Raw genomic sequence first — 20,987 nt, 5'->3', positions numbered from 1 at the left:
ACTTTCATTTCCCATCAACATTCTAAGCTTATTTGTTTCTAAACTCCATAATGTTTAAGGCTTTAAAAAACCAACCTTTTTAAAATTCTAAAGAATATAAACAAACAGGCTTTTATCTCTTTTAGGAGGAACTCACCTTTGTTTTCTTTGTCACTGGCAGTCACATCGCATGACACTTGGTCAGGTTTCAGTGGTAAGTGAGACCCTTGAATATATTACCTAGTTCATATTTTTGTTGATTTAAAAGCCATAGAGTACATAAATATTGTAGAGATTTTGCTCTCAAAGTGATTGTTTCAAGATACTGTATGTTTAACATTGGACATGATATATCAATCACCAATTTTGTTCTTTCCTTTCTTGAGAGTAGGTGGAAGGATGTAGTACAATGAAAAGAGAATTGAACATGAATACGAAGCAAAGATTCACATGTGATGAGAATAACCGAGGCTTTTTATGATGTAAGGATGTTGATACCAAAGCTTCTTGAGTAGAAGTGCTGAGTGCCAAAGATTTACCTAGACAGAAAAAATGTCTGCGGGAAGATTACCTTCACAATCACAGGAAGCATTCAGGATGCGGACATTTCAGTTGTCTTCATGTCTCTAATAGTAGCTATTCAGAAATGTGATATAAAAGAAATGCTAGAACATTTCTACCCATAAAAGTGAATACAATGAGTTGCCTAATATGGAACATATATATGTATATGCATGTGATACAAGTGTATTTACATATGGGTATGTTATTAGTTTTTTAAAAACCTATCATATAACAAAACATATTTAACGTTGAGACTATACCGAACCTAGTACACAGTAATTCAGAAGCATTTTAGGATCTCTTACCATCTTAGAGTCTTCTCTATCAGGGCTCATGCTGAGTTACACAGTCCAGGGTCAGTTTACAGCGTCCGGGATTTGTTTTACTGTATTCTGACCAGAGTTATGTATTGTAGGGTTGTTGTAGAATAGCGAGCCACTTGCATTTTCAAGAGACATGGTAACCTTGAGTAATTTCTTAACATCTATGGGCCTTAGTTTATTGTCTATATTAAATAGGTCGGCTCTCAAAAGTTTGTTCTACAATGTGCTATATTTAAAATGAGTTTGTATTTCTGAGTTTAAGTGCTTCACTTATTATAGTACAGTGGAAAATTGCATATTTGCCTCAATGTATCAGGGATCATGGCTTTTAATAGTCACCAAATAAAGATCTTGGTAGTGTTTATTTACCAAAAGCACATACTATTTAACTGAGAACTCCAGAAGAAGGAATCTTTCCTTTAGGGTGTAAGCGTGTGTGTGTGTGTGTGTGTGTGTGTAGTTGCTCTATTAACTTTTCTCTCCCTACAGTCCACTGAGATGTGTGCATTGACCTCACACCGTGAAGCAACAACCTGACAGTCAGCCACTCCTACTTCTACAAACATGCACCAGCACGCTTTTCACACAGGGAGCAAAAGTAAAAGCAGGCTTGGTCTTTACAAGGCTCTCACCATGTGGCCGAGAAGTTGGGTACCACATACAAGTTGATCTTCAGCTTCTTGAAATGCTCTCTCAAAGCTTTCCTTGTTTTCAATCAGTGTGGGCACTTTGACGTCTGGGGTCTGCGTACAGTGAGAGAAAGAACACCCCCCGACCAGCAGCCCGAGTCGGCTGTCTCTGTAGGCCAGACAGTGAACCTCAGCAAAAATTACTGTTAGACAATCACAAATGCCAGGGGTTAACCTTTTGTTTTTCTTTTCTTTTTTAAAAAAATTATTGTTATTCTATTACAGTTGTCCCAATTTTTCCCTCTTTGCCCTTCCCTGTCCAGCCCACCCCCTACTCCCACAAGGGGTTAACCTTTTCTATGGCTTACCTTACCCCAACATGCTTCCCTAGAGTAGCCATCAAAGACTTAGTCACCAAATTGGCAATAAATGAACATTTGAAGTTATTCTAAATTATTTGTTTACAAAAATGTACACAAATAAAAAAAAAACTCTACCTATGTTAACCAAAGGTTTTTAATATAGTGCCCTAATACTTCCGTCAGGTAATAAATAGCCTGATGCTAACTCTAAATTCTAGATAGAAGTGGGGGAAAAGCTTTCCAAATGACAACAAGTCTATTCCAGGCAGTCTTGTAAAAAAAAAAAAATTAGTGACAGGTGATAATGAAACCATGTGTTACTTATATGATAGAGCTCAAACGGTGCTGTGACCTGGCATTTTCTTTTACTTCTGACACCCCCCACATGGCACGCAACAGTGCCGGCACCGCCTTCCTGTGTAGTTCGTGGGTTTTCCTCTCAAGGACACAGCCAAGTGCACTGTGAGAAGGAGCAGGGGCTTCCAGGGAAGGCTCTGAAACTTAGTTGTTTTTCCATTTATTTTTAAAATGCAAATTACACTAGTAAGTCAAAAAAATCACTCTGTTAAAAATACATTCAGAATTAACAAACGCAAAAAAAGAAAAGGAAAAGACACATCAGGATTGTAACTCTTGCCTTCTGAATATTAGGTTTATAACAAAAGCTCAGCCTAGAAAAATAGCATTCTTCACCAGATTTTGAGGAGGATACAGCTGTACAACTGAGATGTTTTTCCAGATAGAATCACACTACTGTGCTCACTGCTCCCAAAAACAACCTTTCCACTGATCACTTTCTAGTAGTCAACAACTGTTTTTGAAAATTTTGGTGGTGATGATAGTAGTGATTAGGTGGTATGTTGGCTGCAACTTAAAGCTGGAATGTGAGGGCGTATTATCTGTGCATCTCAATTCCAATCCATTTACATGTCCTAGAAGGTGGGATCTGATCACAGTATGAATGTACAGTGAAACCTCATTTTAAAAGTACATTAACAGTTACATTAGAGTAGGTTCTGCCATTATAGTATTTCTATTTTACGGATCAAAGGACAATACATTGGTAAATATTTTTTCTCATATATTAAACATGCATGTCACTATGAAATCATTAGGTGAGGTTTCACTGACATGACTGCAATTGTATGTTTTATATATGGATGTATGGACAAATATACACAAGCCACTGAGAAAATTCAAGCACAAGAGTTGGAATCTTTCTTTGCAGCTCATGTTCCAATAGTAACATTTGTTCCTTTATCATTTTCAAATGTATATGTGTGTATATCATAGATATCCATGCAACACAGTAATAGGACTGGTTTATGTAGTTCTGGATGGGATAAGGTCCAAAGGAGGTTAACCCAAGAACTGAAACTTCATGGAAACCAAGAGAAAAAGTTGCTCCATGCCAATGTATGATTTTTCGAGTCTGAATTTCACTGCATTTAAAGATGGTATATTCCTTTAAAAAATTGATTTCAATGTCTCAGGTGGATCCAAGAAAAAACATGTCTCATCTGAGTTCCTGACAAGCCTGAGCTAATTATGTTTTCCACTAATGAAAACCAAACAATGCTTGAATATATAGAACAAAATTTCCTAGAATTTCAGAATATTCCATAAACACATTGACCTACTATTAAGTTTCCAAAGGCATCTTGTTGCCAACTACGTTAACAGCACAGTTTTTCTGCCACAATAATACAGGAGGATTAAAGTACACTCTAACACACAACGGATCCCCCGATCACCACACAGAGATCTCAAAGATTTCACCAAGGTAACTATTGGCCCCCCCACCCACCCCAAAAATAATCTCATACGCTGAAGTTAGGAAAAAAGGTCACCTACGTGGGGTCTCCCATTGGAATTAGGTATAAAAGAGTAAACAGAGCTAATACATATTCAGTTGGCCTCAGTTGATAGAAATCCACAGCTGTTTCTGGGTTAGTAAAAGACATTTGTAGTCGCTTAGAAAAGCACCTAGAGTGCGAGAAATAAAATCAGTGTTATGCCGTTTCTGCTTTCTGCTTCCAGGAGATTGACTTTAGTAGATTATTGTTTTCCTTTGTCCCACCCAACCCCATCCGAAGACCATATTTAAGAACTATAAAGATGACGGTTATTGTTGTTGCTATTATTGTTACTTGTCTCTTTTTGGCCACCGCGGAGGCTCAATGGTAAAGCACTTTGCTGACAGCTGGCAGTTTTCGTACACGGACACACGGGAGCTGCTGGGCTGTTCGGTGTTGTTTCTTGACACAAAACACACAGACTTGAACTCGTTCGGAATTAACAGCAGTGTGTTAGCCTAAAGGAAGTGACTTGGGGATGTCTGCACTGAGATTCTCGGGTGCACAACCTAGGTGGGTTAAGGCAAGTATATACGGTACGGCCTTTAGGGCAAACGACCTGCCGTTTCAGACGTGGGTTACAAGGTCCTCACGGCAGGTTGTGTGTGTGTGTTTTTGCAGTTTTGTTGCCTACATAGCAGTGGTGCTATCAAGACGTATGGGGTGCAGGAGGCAGGACTCTGAAGCTACGGGGCCCTGGATGAGTTCCCAGCTTGCAGAGGCCCAGGGGCTGAGATGCAGAGGAGTGAGTTAGTGATGGCCAGCAGATGGCACCAGCACACCTCCTTTTGAACTTTCCCAAGGCCTGGGCGGTGGAAGCCTGCTTTCAGGAAATCCAGGATGGGCGTGTCCTGCATATTTGTCTGTTTCAGTTAGAAAGAGGCCAGGTGGCATTGGTGTGTGCCTCAGTGTGTGTTCGCGTGTTGTGTCCCAGTGGATGTGAGACTTTGTGTTTGGTTTGTTCATATGTATGTAAATTTAAACTCATTGCTTCTTGCTCTTCACAAAATGCAGGAGGCCACTGCGAAACAAGGTTTTTTGTAAGGTCCAGGAGCTGACATTATGAAGCCATCTGTATTATTTCGACCTGAGAGAGGGGGGTGTGGAGGGAGGAGAGAGAGAGAGAGAGGGAGAGAAAGAGAGAGAGAGAGAGTGTGTTTTTAATCAGGGGAGAACGCTCAGCACCTTTTCTCACTTTTCTAAGCCTAGGAGCAAGGCCTACCCCCACCCCTCAAAGAAGTCCAAGCCCAGTTGTGCTTTAAATAGACACTTTTCCTCTCCTTTTTTCTCAGTGTAACCTTCTAGATAGAGGTTACTTATGGTAATTTACTGGAGAGAGAGCTACTCATGTAATTTAAAATCCATTTCTGGGGACAAATAAAATGAATACGTATTGCTGTACAATTAGGCAGCCACAAAGAATGAAGGGTTTTCAAATGCCTTCTAAGGGCCCTGGGTGGGACTCTCTCACAGTCACACTGCGGGAGCCCCAGGGGGTCTCTGCTTGTTCCGGCACAGAGCCCGTGGTGGTTGAGCAGCTACTCTGTAAGGAAATGAACTTGTGGACGTGGGAATGTTTCCATGTTGCAATTTCATAGCCTTTGTTGGTGTCAATGAGGTTTACCCAATTATAAGAAAAAAGTAATAACTTTCCTTTTTAGATGGATTATAGGTAATCTGAAGAATTACAGGCCAAGAATGTACCCAAAGAAAAAAAAACGAGGACTGTCTATTCATTGATGACGATGGGGGTCGGGGTAGGGGCACAGGGCTGGGAGGGGAAGTCAGGCAGGCAGTGTTTTGGAGCTCTGTCCAGGCTCCCCGCCAGAGAAGATTTGCTGGGGACAATGGAAGCCCCACAGCTAAAACTGCACATTGCTTTTAAGCATTTGCTCTCCTTCCAAGGAACAGCTTTTCCTTGCAGTTGCTATATAATATTGTTAGGGTGCGTGAACTGGCCCGTGATGTTAAATTGCTCTTACTTTACGAGACTTATTTATGGCGGGTGGACAGGAGAAGGTACACCCGAAGGACGGAGATGTGGGAGACTCTGGCTCTCTGCTGCTCAGCAGGGGATGAGGTTTATGTGGGAATCAGTTCTGGTTTTTTTCGTAGGATTTGAGTGGACAGTGGCTGGGCAGTGATTGATTTTGAGGCCTACAAAGTTGAAAAAGCCCTCCTTCACCAACACTGCATAATGTGAAATCAAAAGGGAAGAAAAGAGACACAGAAAAAGGGGAGGAGTGCAGGCACGAATGGAAGTATGGCAGCTAAGCTAGCGTGAAGAGGTAGAAATAAGTTAAATTAAGAACCAGGGAACATAATGCCTCAGCAAACCCACAGTCCGTCTATGAGTTTGGAAAGCACGCTAAACCAAGGGGGCTGGAAAACTGGTTGGTAATTGGAGCTGCACAACTGACAAGTCGTGTGACCTCGTGCTCCTTCCATTTGACTCAGTTTCCTCATCTGTAAAATAATCTTAGTGCTCTAGTATTTGAGGTCTCTAGGGGATGTTCTATGGAAGGGATAGTAGTCATATTTTGATTGGAGTGCTGTTATATATTCTAACTATTTCTAACTTCCTAAATTCGAATTTCATTAAACATTTAACTTATTTTATGAATCGTGAGACTTGAAAGCTCATGTAATTTTACTCTTCTCTGCAAGTAAGGAAGAAAACAATATTCTTACTACTTTTGGTTTAGCATTTAAAGTATTCTACTTAATAAAATCACAGGGATTTTTGTCCTCAAGGAATTTAATGCTGGATAAAAAATTGGCCAAATTCCCCCTTGAAAGATATTAACATTATAAATGCTTGATTTGAACTAATATACTTGATTATGTATAATTAGTATTCTTATGTTATTAGTAGAGCAGATCCTTACATAAGTGGTTACATCTAACTTATTGTAGCTTGATCATTTTCATTGATCATCACTATTGACCGACACAATAAAATGCTGTGTGTTAAAAATGTTATGTGCTATTGTCAGAAGTAAGCAAATGCAAGGCTTCTGTATGTCCTGGTTTGCTGTCGAACACAAACATATTTTTCCATGCTACTGGGGCTGGTATTAGATGAGTTATATTGTTTACAGAGGAAATCCTTTGGGAATGAAATATAGTATACATTAATTTGTGACTTGATAAAATCTTTTCAATAGTAATATTAGTTAACATGAGCATTGTTCTTACTACTAATAAATTATGTTTATTAAGCAATTACTATGTGACATGTCCTATGCTTTATATACTTTACATGAATTATTTTATATAAATTCAGAATAGTTATATGATATATTTATCATCTCTATTTTTCAGGTGAGGAAACTTAGGCTTGGTGAGAATAAATAAAGTGGTTCAATTAAAGTTATATGTCCAAGGTCATAAGGAATTTTATCTCAGCCCATCTATCTTCAATAGATCATCTTAACCACTATGCCTTACTAATTTGTCTTTATTTTTTTGGTAGAATACTTTACATAAGGCTATGGTACAATATCAAGAAGAATGGAAAAGTATTTAGAGAATCTATCATTTCATGTTTTTTGATGTTGTTTAGGCTATCACGTCTTTCTGGAGCGATAAGAATGGTATAAATAGAATACAACTGTAGTATGGGGTAAAAATGGAAGTAAAAAGGAAAAGAGATTAAGAAATGTTTCACAAAAGAACTATATTTTAAGGTATAATTTAAAAGTTAGTGGGGTCTCAAAGAGTAGAATTTGGGTAAAAAGATGCTTGTGTCAAGAGAACAGCATGGACAATCCTGAAAAATTGGAAAAATACATGTTATATCTGCAGAAGGCAAAAGTTCTAGTTTTTGCCAAAAAATGGTTAAGGGGAGATATCAGACTATTCATGCCCTCAATAGATTTTAAGCTTCTGGAGGTCAGGGGTCAATTTTTACTTATTACATTTTCCGAGTGTGACCCAACATCATCTGCATATGGTTGGGACTTAAAAAGTACTAAGGGTTGAGAAGAAGAGACAATGTTTCAAAAAAACCTTGGGGCCAGATCAGAGCAGGCTTCCGGGTTACGGCAAGGAGCGTGGACTTTGTTCAGCAGGCAGCAGGAGGCACGGGCAGTTTGTAGCTGGGCAGCAAAATGCTCCATGCACCTCTTCAGGAAGACTGATTTGGAGGCCACAGGAAAGACGGGATAGGGGTTCTAGTTTAAACAAGGGAACGGCAAACTTACAGCCGTGAAAGCCAGAGTCGGGACAGTGGCTGCGGGATGCACAGAGGGGACGGGTGATGGACTGTTTACAGAGGGAATGCTTTGCATGACAAATGGCACTGCCTGATGTCTGAACTGATGGGGGCGCGTCTGGGAGTGGTGTGGCCAAGTGCTTCCAGGGAACCACCAGGGGTGCGAACAGAAGTGGAGGCATCATGCATAGACCATTCCCTTTTTAAAAACAAGCTGAAAACATATGTGTAAAGGTGTATCCCTCTGGAGAAATACTCCAAATATCCACTTATCATCCTACACACTAACAATATTCAAAGGTAAAATGGTTCAATGGTGGAGGACAACGACAACAAACACATATCTTCAAAGAGAGAAGCTCACGTTTCAAAATGAATTGGAATCTTACTTTCTATTTTGATCTTCGCTTGCAATTCAGCATATCACTTGATGCTGATATATAGAATTTGTTATCAGTTGTTATCCAAGGGAATTTGCCTAAACACAGATATAAAAATCAGGCTCTGATTGTATATCTGCTCTCTTGCGTGCTAAGAGTTAAGGGTCTCAGGAGTTTCAGGGTTAATATTCTGGTTTCATTTTCACTTTTCACATCAGAAAAATGATAAAGTACTGCTCAGTTTTTGATCATTTGACACTCTGTATAACTAGAGTGATAACCTGTCATTCGCCATCCAAATGAAAACACTGTTGAGAGTAGTAGGGGGTGTTGGTAATAATAACACCGGGACAACCACATAAACTGAGACTATCCTGGGAAAACCAAAACGTGTGGTTTACACAGTTACATATAACTACTTACAATGTCATATCATTTTAAATATATACAACTTTTGGATAATTTAAAAAATTAACACATTATATAGGGTGTTTTTTAGCCATGTAGTGGATACTTATATAAGACTAAAGGTAACTTTGGATATGGCATTTCTGAAAAGTTGGGTTTTTAAATAATTATGCACAAAGCCTTATCAGAATTTACCCCAGTGAGGACAATGCGAACAGGAGAGAAAATACTGAGGTATTTAACTGGAGGAAAGTTGCATGCCGCCAACTTTGTGCCACAAGAATGTTGACTTAGCCGTCTGTCATGTCCCAGAAGAACGCCTCCCAAGCAAAATACTTACATGTACATAGGCTGTAGTTGTAAATGAGATGTCTTCTGAGGCCCTTGATAGCCATAAGAATCAAAGCCACCTATGAAATCAACTGAAAAGGGACAATTGCCTTCATTAATTCACTTTTCAGAAGAGATAAACATTCATGACGAAGGTCTCTCACAGATTCATCATGTAAACCTTTTCAATAATCTAGTAAGCCGAAAGTGACTGTGGAGAAAAAAAATAGTTCCCTCAAGGTAGTGCTTTCCCCTCCCCTTCACATGTGAGATTCAATGGTTGCTTTACAAGGATCTATTCACTTGGAAGACTCAAGTAGTCCTCTCAAGCTACCAAGATCTAACTGTTGTAACAAAATTCACTTGCATGCTAAAGATGCTATAAGTCTTTTTGGTTAGTGTAGAGATTTTCTGCAACACATTACACATGTGAAAAAATGATGCTCGGGTGCACGTACCTATCAGCAATGCAGCACTAGGGATATTACTATATACTGTGATTGTTAAGTACGAGGCACTATGCTGCAGCTCATGAAAATGAATCTAGCATGGCTGTCCCTTCCACCATGTGGTTTATAACCTGAACTAGACAATCACAAATAAAGATGCGGAGCAATGTCCAACAACCAACATTCAAATGCAATGCACACCTAGATATTTATGATACATTAAAATGTAACAAGAGTTATTGTGGCATGTTTTCCAAAACTCGAAAAACAGTATCTCCTATTCCACATGGGCTTACAATGTAACCCTGACACACCTACCATCCAGTGGTTTGGGTCTATGTTCCTTCCTCTTGAACCTGGATAGACCTCTGTGGCTGCTTTGAACAACAGAGTATACTAGGAGTTACACTGTGTGACTTCCAAGGCTAGATCATAAAAATGTCACATATTCCCCTCTTGTTCTCTTGGGTTGTTTTCTTTTGGGACACAGTCACCATGCCCAGACTGGTCCACGTGAAGAGACCAGTGGAGAACCCGTGGATACATGTATCAGCTGGTAGGCTAGCTGAGGTCCCAGCTGATAGCCAGCATCACCATCCAGACATGTAAGGAAAAATGTCCCCAAATGGCTCCAGCCCCCAGCGGTGGAATCAGCCCTCTTGAAGTCTTGCCGGCTGAGGCCCCTTACATTACAAATCAGTGACAAGCCAGCCTCAGTGTGCCCTGTCAGATTTTTAACCCTTGGAATGCATTTGCATAATAAATGGTTATTTTACAGACTACGTTTCACAGCAATAGTAACTGGAACAGTAAATACTAAGAGTCCTGTGAAAAAGTTTTATTTTTGTTTTCTCTTTTCCATTCCTGGATGAAGAAGCTGTGTGGTGGAAATAAAAGGAAAGGAACAGAGAGGAGGACAAAATCGATGACAAGAAGGAACAGAAAGGGAAAAAGAAAAGGAAAGGGAAGGAGAAAGAATAGGCTGAATTAGGATGCCCTAGGATATCTTTACTTTTTCTAGGATTTGGGTTTTAACTAATTTTGGTTTTCTTTAGACTATCTTAAGTGTTACAGGTAGAGGTTGGACCAAAGTGTGATGTAACATAAAGTCTATTTCATAGATGCCTATTTCTCTGTTTAGTGGGGAACCTATCTTTTAAAAATATATTCTATTTTTTAGAGCAGTTTTAGGTTTACTGCAGAGTGAGCGGAAAGTACAGAGTTCTGGTACACCTCCTGTCCCACACACGTACTACCGACGTCCCCACCAGAGAGGGACATGTGGTACAACTGGGGAACCTGCGTTGACCTGTCATTTTCACCCAGGGTCTAGAGTTTACATCAGGGCTCACTCTCTGTGTTTTATATTCTGTGGGTTTGATGAATGCATAATGATGTGCATCACGCAGAATAGCTTCACTGCCCTGAAAGCCCTCTGAGCTCTGCCTTTTCCCCCGATCTCTAGCAATCGCTGGTCTTCGCCTGTCTCCGCAGTTTAGCCTTTTGTAGCACGCCATCTAGTTGGACACTGTAGTGCTCATTCTCCTCTGATTGACTTCTTTCACTCAGTCACATACATTTAAAGCGACTTCGTGTCTTTTCCTGGTTTAATATATCATTTCTTTATACCGTGAAAACTCTTTTTTCCAAGGCAGAATTTCCTTCTCATCAAATTGAAATAGTATAATGAAATAAACAGAGATGTCAGAACGATCAGGGTTCAAATACTGCTTTGACCACCTGCCAGCTGTGTGGCCTTAGACAAATCACCTAACAGCTCTTAACACAGGAATGATAATTCTTATTTCATGCGATTAGCATGAGGATGAAATAAGACAAGGAATGTAAAGCCCTGGGTGAGACACATGGTGGAGAAAAAGAAAATTAAAACCCCCTGAAAAAATTTAGGACTCATTCTCAGTCTATGCCGTGCAGGAGAAAGAAGGACAGAAAATGTTCCATTTGGGACAACTAAGGAACTACACCAAGTATTTTCTAGAAGATAAATGAAAAGAGAATAAACCTCATTTGTTTTCTGAATTGCCCACATTTGTACACTGGCTAATATAAACAGTACCGGAAGAGCTGAGTAATAATTGAATGGCACCTGTTTTTAAAGTTTATATTTTGAGAGACTATTGTCTGTGACTGGGGATTTGATGCAAATAGTGCCTAAATTCTTTTATTTGGGTTTACCTTCTGACCAGTGAGACTTACCTGAGGAACAGTTTGCTGAGAAGTTTCCACAGCATTAAAGTTTCCCTCTGAGGTTCCCTTTTGGTAGGGAATGAGGATGTAGGATCAGTAGGATGCCCCTGCCCCCCCCCCCCCCAACCCTGGTGCTGGACAACAGAGTGGATTGGAGTAGCTCAAGGTCAGGGCAGATAGAAACAGTAAGGTCTCCTCCACTGATATTGAGATCCAAGTTAAACTCAGGTTGATGAGTTTTATTGTTATTTTCTTTTTCTTTTTTTGCTTCTAAATATTCCCATAATTCCCCCCCCCCAGGAATTTCAAATGAATGGCAGAAAAAAGCAGATGGTATTAATAAGCCAAAGATCATGGAGCGAACCAAGGGCTAACCTGAAGAAACCAAGACGAATCTTCAAATCAGTGGATGAATCAGAACCAAAATTGGGAAACGAAGCTTGAGTCTGGAGCAATGTACCTTCCTAAGACATCAGCAAAGGCCAGAGGGACATGAAGTATGACTTCAGCATGTTTTGCCAATGGTGCTTGAGTTGTCTGGGTCTTTCTCGTATTAGCTGTGATCTGTCTGGTGTGTGGGTGGCAGAGCCGGCCTACAGCTGCCCAGCTGGGGAGAACAGCACTAAAGCTCTGATGGGAGGGTTGCGAATGTTCAGATCAGCCAGGGCCATGGAAGAGGTTCTAAGAGCGGGCGACTCCGAACCCAGAAGAGAAAAGAAGAGGATCTGAATGTAACTGGGATAGATTTTTACCATTGTGCTGATGGCCAAGGGGGGTGATGTCAAATTCAAACCAGAATTAAAGGGCATATTTTTCTGTACTTTATATATGTCTGTGTTCATAGTTAGTGAAATGATGTGAGGTCATTTTCCACATGCATCCATTCTGAGTAATTGTACAGCTGTCTTCCTAAATATCTGAGAGAGACAAATAGGAATAAATGGGCCCAGCTGACCACTGCAGGTAATACGGTGGTCAGTGCAGTGGACTCAGCACCTTGCACCTTTTAGAGAATGATGCTTCGGTCGTGTCTGGAACTCTGGGGTGCATATGGGTAGAGAACAGAGGTAGAAAAAAACTCTTATTTTTTCTCAAAATACTCAATTATTGGGGCTAGCTTACATTTTTAGACTACCATTAATGCCACTTTGGTCTTCTTGCAGTTTCTTTAATATGATCACTTTTGTTCAGGCTCTGGAGAGGCTACTGGAAACCGCACACCTTTTCTGGGCAATAGGAGCCATAAGACATCTGACAGGGTCTTTCCCCAAGTCACTGTGACGGCATCTAGATGTCTGCCTTACAGCACAACTCTGCATTATTTAGGGAAAAAGTACCTTTTATTAATCAGGAATCTCCTTAATTCCTAAACATAAAAACAGAATAAACTTCCGACAACTGCAAAATAATGATTTCTACAGCCATTTCAGGTGATATCATTTATATTTACAATAGCACTGTGAAGTGGGTAAGAATAATTACTTTTATTTTACAAGTAAATACAGACTTATTTGACTGCTTGGGGCCACACATGAGCTGGACATGGGCCCAGAAGCCAGGTATTCACTTCCCTTACTAAGTATATTGAAAAAATGATTTCTGTTTTTTACTCATGCCACTCCAGAAAATTCCTAGAAGGTTATCAAAGGTTTTGCATCACCTTTTGGGTTAAATCTAAAATCTTTAGGCTTTTCCTTTCTTATTCATTTAACAAAAGTTTTAGAGTTCTTCTTTTGAGTCTTCGATGGTTGTAGATACCTTCCTTTGTTATTTATTCTCCAGCATCTTTTTTCTGTCCTTTCTAGAAAATTTATTCCTTCATCTTGTCCCCAACTGTAATATTCTCAGATTATTTTGATGTGAACAATAATGAAAGCAAAACCCACCTGTGCTATATTTGCCAATGAAAGTTACAAATGTGTTTTGATTTTCTGTAATGTATCTTTAAGAAGAGACATGGCAAACATCTTTCAAGGTTTAGTGCATTTCCTTTGTGTCTGATAATTTGTGCAGACATCATATAAACATTTAAGCAGCCCTTCCTTCCGGAAATTATCTATATTCTTAGCCCCATCTTGTGTCACTCTAATTACAGCGATGTTATTTAAAGGAAGGAGACAGGTTTTTCTTACAGCCACTTGGTGCATTGTCTCTGTTATTGCACTGCTTATCAGAAAATGTGGAAGACAGAGGAATTATTGAAGACCTGAATTAGAATTAGGAGGATGGAAAGAAAACAGGACAATGAGTACAAGATAAATGGAGAAAGGGGTGGGAACCTAGGACATGCCACGTTTTTGAATATGAGGGAAGGAAAGGGAAAGGAAAGATTCCAAGTTGACTTTTAGAAATTAGTTGGCTAGAAGAATGTTGCTGCCTTTACCAGAACAAAAAAGAACGTCAGGAATAAGTTGGTGTTTGGCTTCATTTGGGAATGTAGTATTTAATTTATAAGTGGCACGTATAAGTTGCAAGGACCAGGAAACACTTGGGAAAAGGGAAATGTAACTGTAATTGGTGTAAGGTGAATTGGAGACTCACTGGTATCTAAAAAAAATTTTTAAATTACAGTTAACGTTCAATATTATATTTGTTTCAGGTGTACAGCATAGTGGTTAGACATTCATATGAGTTATGACGTGATCCCTACCCCCATAAGTCATGAATTTATTTCTCCTTTCTTGGCTCTATTTTGCTTCATTGCAACACATCTTCACAGGATATGTTGTAAATCTATTTGTTCATTTGTTGACTCAACCACTACAGTGTAACTGCATGAAACGGACAGTCTACTGTTGTTGACTACAGACCCAGAATCCAGAACATAGCCTGGCTCATGAAAGACCCGCGGTGTTGTGCTCACTGCATGGGCTGTAAAGAAAAATAAGGCAGTCAATTAGACTATGAGAGATGCTGACAAGATTTCTAAGTGGAATTTGACTGAGTGCTTTTACCCTTCCTTCCATAAGGCCTTGAACAATAACAACGAGATGATCTTTTATTGAAGATCTAGAATATGAATTGTTGCAGGGTCCTGTAAAAGTAAATACACTTTTTAGATACCCATAGGGAGAAGCCACCACACGAGCCTTGTTTGGCCTAGAGGAGTGGAAGGAAAGAGGCAAGGACACCTTTAGCATCAAAATAACTAGGGTGAGAGGGTCATTCATTAATGAATGCTGTCAAGTGATGCAAATGTTGAGAATGGGTGGAAACAACATTGTTCTATTTCTGGCCAGTTTATAACAATCTAAACCGAGGTACACAAATGGATAGACGGTGAGAAAATAAAATGTGTGCTTGTTTAATCTTTACCTCATTGGAGGAATTTGCACTGGGTCCTGTGAAGACAATGCAGAACTGTTACCATGTTCTTTGCAATTGCTACAGTGTTTTCTCTTTGCCTTAGTTTTCCTATCATGAGGCACAAGGAGGTCCAATTATTTTATATTAGTAAAGTGCCATATCGGTTTAATGACTGTGATTTACTAGCATTAACAAGAGTAGAATTTAGAAGTTACCGAGTAAGAGAAAATGTTTTTGAATAAATATTCTTTGTTAAAATATATTCCCTGTTGTGAGCTTCCTTTTTACTTAAACTTTTTAATCATAAACACTGAGTTTAGCAAACCTGAAACTGCATTTTTAAATACATGTTGGTGGTGAGGTATTGTAATCTAAAATTGTACCTTGGCTATTGATAACAAAGCCACCAGTCAACATTTGCTCTTTTGGACACAGAGCTGGAAAAGCCCATGAAGGGAAATTTTAAAAGGCAGTTCATAGAAAGCTAAACCTAAATATTTAGAAGAACACACTGAAAGACATTAAAGAATTTGTGTGGGCCTATGAAAATAGGGTGTATGTCTATTATCTCTGCAGGAAGGATTTCAAGGGACTTACAAAAAGAATTTAGAACATTTCCAACCACAGGGTAAGTCCAAAAGACCCACCTTCTGCCCACGCAGACTCACTCGGTGGCGCTAATTCAGCTTACAGGGTGAGCCTGAGGTGTCCGGTCTGGGCTAACATCCCCGAGTGGAATCTGTGGAATCTGAGCTTTGTTCCTGAGTAGGAAAACACAACACTTTATGGGGGTGCTTTATCCTGAGCTTTGTTCCTGAGTAGGAAAACACAACACTTTATGGGGGTGCTTTACCCTGTCACTGCCTGAAGGGTCACTAAGATGTTACGCTATGGAGCGCTTCGGGCCGGCGAAGCGCACAGTGAATGAAATGAGACTTATCGGCTCCGTCACTGGAGATGCTTCACTTCCTAAACCTGTTCAGAAAATATATTTTCTTAGGGTCTTAGGGTCCGATCTTCCATGTTTCTGTCTTGGCTGTGGCAAAAGCAGGTCTTCAATATTTTAAATGTGGTAACACCTTTACACGTGTTAAAAAATGAAAGTGAAAAGCAATCACTACAATGGTATCATAACAAATGAAACATTTCTTTCATTAGAAATAGTTTGAGTAATCACTTTGAATTGTTCATTCTAAAAACTTAATACAAAATAAAATATAAGTCCTACTTGATAAACAAACTGTTTTATCTTTTTTCTCCTGCCTATTTCTGCCAGTTCTCAGGGAGGGCAATACCTTAGGTGAGACACATGCTGATTTTCTGCTGAGATCAGGATCTTGCTGGGGAATAGTCTAATAATGTATCCTCTGCTGGATACACCACAGGGAAGCTGGGAAGTATCCACTGAGGGCTTTGGAGTCAGAAGACCTGGGCTTCGCGTGTGTCTTCACTTCTCACCAGCATCTTACCCATAAGCAGGTCACAACTGCCCTGAGCCTCACTTTCTTCCTCTGCAAGGTGGGGATGATAAAACAATGGCAATTCCACAGGGTTAGTGAGAAAATAATGTGCCTGTAATACTTACAGGCATGCACATCACAGATACATTATGGATAGATTTGGGATCTCATCTCTTTTTGCAACAGATTTATATAAAGAAGAGGAGTACTTTGTACTAAAATCTATCAGAGTTTTGCATGGAATGGCATAAACATATAAGTCATCAGCAGAAGCGAAGGAAAGCTGATGTTGGTCTACAGAAACCCTCTGAAAGCCCACTCAGTCGGTTGACTGTGGTCTGACAAGCAATGGGTGACGTGATGTAGAAAAGGGGGCTATATTTTATATTGAAAGCTACACAGATCTAAGTTTCCACATGCCAAATACGTTTCAAAATCACCTTGTATATTATTTTAAAGGACACAGAGAGGCTTGGACCAGCCTGGTTCTTGGTCTGTGAGGCTCAGGCAGGTATGTAGGGAAAGGAGATGTCCAATGGAATGAGCAAGAATAAAGACGCTGAGAGCTCAAACTTCTGGATTAGGGTGAGGAGATGACGTCAATGCTTGGTGGAAGGTTTACTTTGGAGAGAAAAAACTGAACTGTTCCTCTCAGATTTGGGCAGGGCTGCAAGGAGACAAAGGGATAATTGCTGGTATAGACTGTGGTTGAGTTTCTGGGGGGAAAATGGGGATTTTATGTGTTGTAGCATTGATTTTCTCAGGTTTGAGTCCTAGGCTTGAGGAGCTTGGAGAGGTTTGGAACTTCCTGTGGCACGTCAATGGGAGGGATTGAGGCACTGTCAGCAGCAGAGGAGCGAAAGCACTGTGGAGCAGGGGACAGAATCCAGCCATGTCAGCCCCTTCTCTGGCAATGAGCAGCAACCCAGCATAAGAAGTGGAGAAACTGCATCCGAGCTTCATCAGGCATGGATGTTGAAAGGAAGGAAGGAAACCAAGGGTGCTAATGGAGATTATCACTGTTATTACTAATCTTGGAGCTCTATGATGACTAGAAAGATCCAAAGTATGAGAAAAACAAAGGTTCCAGTGGAAGGAAGCACCTAAATAAAGATAAGGATTTCTCCAGGAGGGAAGCAGGACAAGGTAGGAGAAAATATAGACAGAGAATTTGCAAATTGGTGATTTGGAAGAATCCTTCATTCTCCATAATGAAGGTGATGCAGCCCTGGCTGGTGTGGCTCAATGGATTGAACGCTAGCCTGTGAACCAAAGGGTCACTGGTTCAATTTCTGGTCAGAGCACATGCCTGGGTTGCAGGTCAGGTCCCTGGTTGAGAGCACCTGAGAGGCAACCACACATTGATGTTTCTCTCCTTCTCTTTCTCCCTCCCTTCCCCTCTCTCTAAAAATTAAAAAAAAAAAAAAGAGTTGATCCAAATTAGTGTCCCTGATGAAGGAAATCAAGGGAGTAGATGAAATGAGGGAGGATGAGGGTGGTAAAAGGTAAGAAGGTCAATAATATTTGTTAAATATTAAACATTAAAGCTGGAGTCAGAAAATTATGTATCCAGATATCTTTAATACTTTCAATACATGTGGAGAAGTGTGCAAAATACAATGGAATAACTAAACATCTTAAAGGTACCTGGGCTGGCCTTGTGCCATGTGGTTGGGTGGATTAGATTGACCAGTGTTTTATTCTTGCTTGTTAGAATTGCTTTCAATTATATATGACATGCCTTTCAGTTGAAATTGAGAGCAGTTATCACAAGCTATAGGTGAGCTAGTTACACATGATTGGGTATGTCTTCGCAGCTGACATTCAGAATATGTTTAGAATGCACAGCCCATTTACATGCAGTGGTTTTAATTGGGTGTGGGCACATTACTGTTTGTATATCAGGGAAATGAAAAACAAAGGATGCATGCTATAATAATCCAATAGAGAAATACTTCTTGCCTTGAATTTATTTTTGCTCACATAATTTCTGCATCCTTCTGCAGCCTCCAGGAAGGAAAATCACAAAACTCCTGAGCCTAAATTAATCATATTTCTAGATCGACAGTTGCAGTTCAGGAAAGAGAATGTCCAGCAGTTGCTCACTCTGACATTTTTGTTTCTATTTGGGAAAGCTGAAACTAGATTTGCGATTTTGAGCTCATTAAAAACACTTAGGATTACTCCTGTGTGAATTTTGGTGTACATTTGGTCAATATAGATCAAAAACATAGTCTTCTTTTAAAAAGGCACTTCTATTTTTGCTAAATTCTCCACAGTCCTCTGACTTATCTTTCAGGTTTTAGTTGACATGTTACTTCCTCAGGGAAGAATTTCTCATCTTCTTAACTGGACCAGGCGCCCCTGGGGTGCACCCCAACCACACTCCTTACTCTCCTTGTCCAATCTCTCATTACATTCCAGTGTAGTTCCTCCTGGGAACTGTGTGCTAGACCATAAGTACTGTGAAGGCAAAGACAGTGTCTGTTTGGTTCCCTGCCTAGCCCCTCCCCCCACCCCGTGACTAACCTACAGCCTATCAGAGGTCGGCTCTTGAGAACTAGGGTTGAAGAATCTATTTCGAGTACCACATTGATGTGCTGTGGAAAATATGCTTAGAATCAAGAAACTTACAGTAAATTCTGCTCCTAGTTTTTGCCTCCAAATGACTGATGGGGAACAAGTCAATGTGAGCATTCTATTCCTCCACAGTAAAAATTAGGGGATTAAAGTAGGTGACTGCTAATGTTCACCACTCTGGGATTCTGCACAATTCCATATTGCTGGGACTGGTTTACATACCAATAGTGTCAACAAAATATTTAAAAAGAGCAAATCAGCAAAAGGCCTAGTGAATGGGGAAATTAGTTCAGAAGAATTAATTCCCTCTGGCCATTACTACTGTTATGCATTGATTTTCCTAGTCAAGTTTCCAAGGAGATGGTGTGCTGAATAGGTATATACATATGCATGGCCTTTGAATCTGAGACTTGACAAGTCCCATTTGGAAAACAGAGTGAAGGCAAAGGTGGGACCTGGGAGAGAAGAGGATTGACAGGTTTGGAACCAACAGAAATACTGTCGCCCCATTCAATTTATTTCAGTGATGTAGGTGTATGGAAGTGTGACTATGAGCTTCCTTTTGCCTTTCTGCTCTTGGGAATTCCTTTAACATCAACTTCATTAGTTACAAAGGCAGCAATCCATATCCAATTTTCTCTTTGTGTCAGGGTTGTTCATGTATAAACCAGGCTCCTTTGTTGGAAACATTTGCAATTAATCCTATAAACCAATAGACCAGAAATGCAAATTTTGCACTGCTGGCCCCAGCCAACCCTGCTGACTCTGAGCCCTGGCCACCATCTATTATTACAGAGAAATGAATTGAAATTCCCACTTCGGGCCTAACCTAATTTCAAGTGATAATAAGCATGGATTCCCAGAAGCACGCGATGCCTCTTGATAGTAACATCCTAATTTCCTTTCCTGGTAAATGTTTTAAATAAGATTTTAGCACCAAAGGAAATTAACCTTTAAATTAATTGTAATTATAAAATGCCATCGCTGATTTTTGTCTTCAGCCTAATTACCTTCTATTATTTAAACAAACCTCACCTCCTGTGAGCTTCGTTTGTTTCTCCTTCACTTCTTGCCACGCAGTGCCAACCACTCCTAGCGGAGGCCTCCCCAAGCCTCCGCTGCTAGAACAGCCTCATTTAAATGTCACACGGGGTTGAGGGTTTGCCCTAAGCTCGCTAACTTACAAGGCACTCTTTCAGCCCTGCGTGTGAGGCTGCTGCGCTCACGTTTCCGTTCCGCATACCTGCTGGCCATCCTTAGAGATGCAGTGTTTTTCAGTCCTCCCGCTGTTAGAAAGGAAATGGCTAAGCCCAGCCTTCTGTTTTCATTAGCTGCCACTTCCAAAACGAAAGCATAACTGGGCCTAATGAGTGGGCACCCCCGCCAGCATCATTTATCACAAGACGAACTTTGAAAGTGCGGTCTTCTTTCTCAGCACGTCTCAGCTTCGGGGCGGGGCGGGGGGCTCCAGAGTTCAGTTTCCCGTGCCAGCACTTTGTCTTGCTCTCATTTGTTCTTTGAGAAGGGACTTAGGGGCACAGCGACTTTATTTTGTGAGCACGTATATCCACGTCCGGTGCTAAAAGCATCCCTTTCTTCTGCCACTCAGCTGCTTTCTTTCTCAGGTTATTATCAACGCACATTTAGAGAGATGGTGCGAAAGCAAGTACAGAGCCCTCTTACAGGAGTGCTGGGCGTGGCAAAACTGGAAGCAGCAGAAGAATAATTAGAATGGAAGACTTTTCTTGTAATCATTTCTGTAAATGTCACCACTTCTTCCATTCACATGCTCTGGCTTTCCTTTCTATTGAGGCTGATTTAAAAATACTTGGATATTACTCATTTACTGGTACCTTTAGTGTTCTGAATAAGATGCCTCCTTTACCATACCCCAGTTAAAGGTCCTCCTTTGCTAGTCTGAATATTGTCACCTCAAC

The 20,987-nt window shown here is 40.3% G+C and overlaps 1 protein-coding gene across 3 annotated transcripts in view; it reads right to left on the bottom strand.

Moving 5' to 3' along the window:
- Nucleotides 1–2,358: 2,358 nt before the first annotated feature.
- NKAIN2 (sodium/potassium transporting ATPase interacting 2) overlaps nucleotides 2,359–20,987 on the bottom strand; it is an 873,382-nt gene continuing 854,753 nt past the window's right edge. For 2 of the 3 annotated variants that reach the window (XM_024552165.3, XM_053914338.1), the window contains 2 exons: nucleotides 9,058–9,139; nucleotides 2,359–4,800 (listed from right to left, as the gene is read on the bottom strand). In XM_024552165.3, coding sequence (XP_024407933.2) covers nucleotides 4,791–4,800; nucleotides 9,058–9,139 — 92 coding nt within the window. In that variant the 3' untranslated portion in view covers nucleotides 2,359–4,790. Of the gene's footprint in view, nucleotides 4,801–9,053; nucleotides 9,140–20,987 lie in introns of those variants that run through there. The other variant, XM_053914339.1, reaches the window with a different exon arrangement.

Source organism: Desmodus rotundus, chromosome 11 (assembly GCF_022682495.2).
Source record: "Desmodus rotundus isolate HL8 chromosome 11, HLdesRot8A.1, whole genome shotgun sequence".
NCBI lineage: Eukaryota > Metazoa > Chordata > Mammalia > Chiroptera > Phyllostomidae > Desmodus > Desmodus rotundus.
Note: the sequence above shows the minus strand (reverse complement) of the source record. Positions and strands in the feature narration are given on the sequence as shown.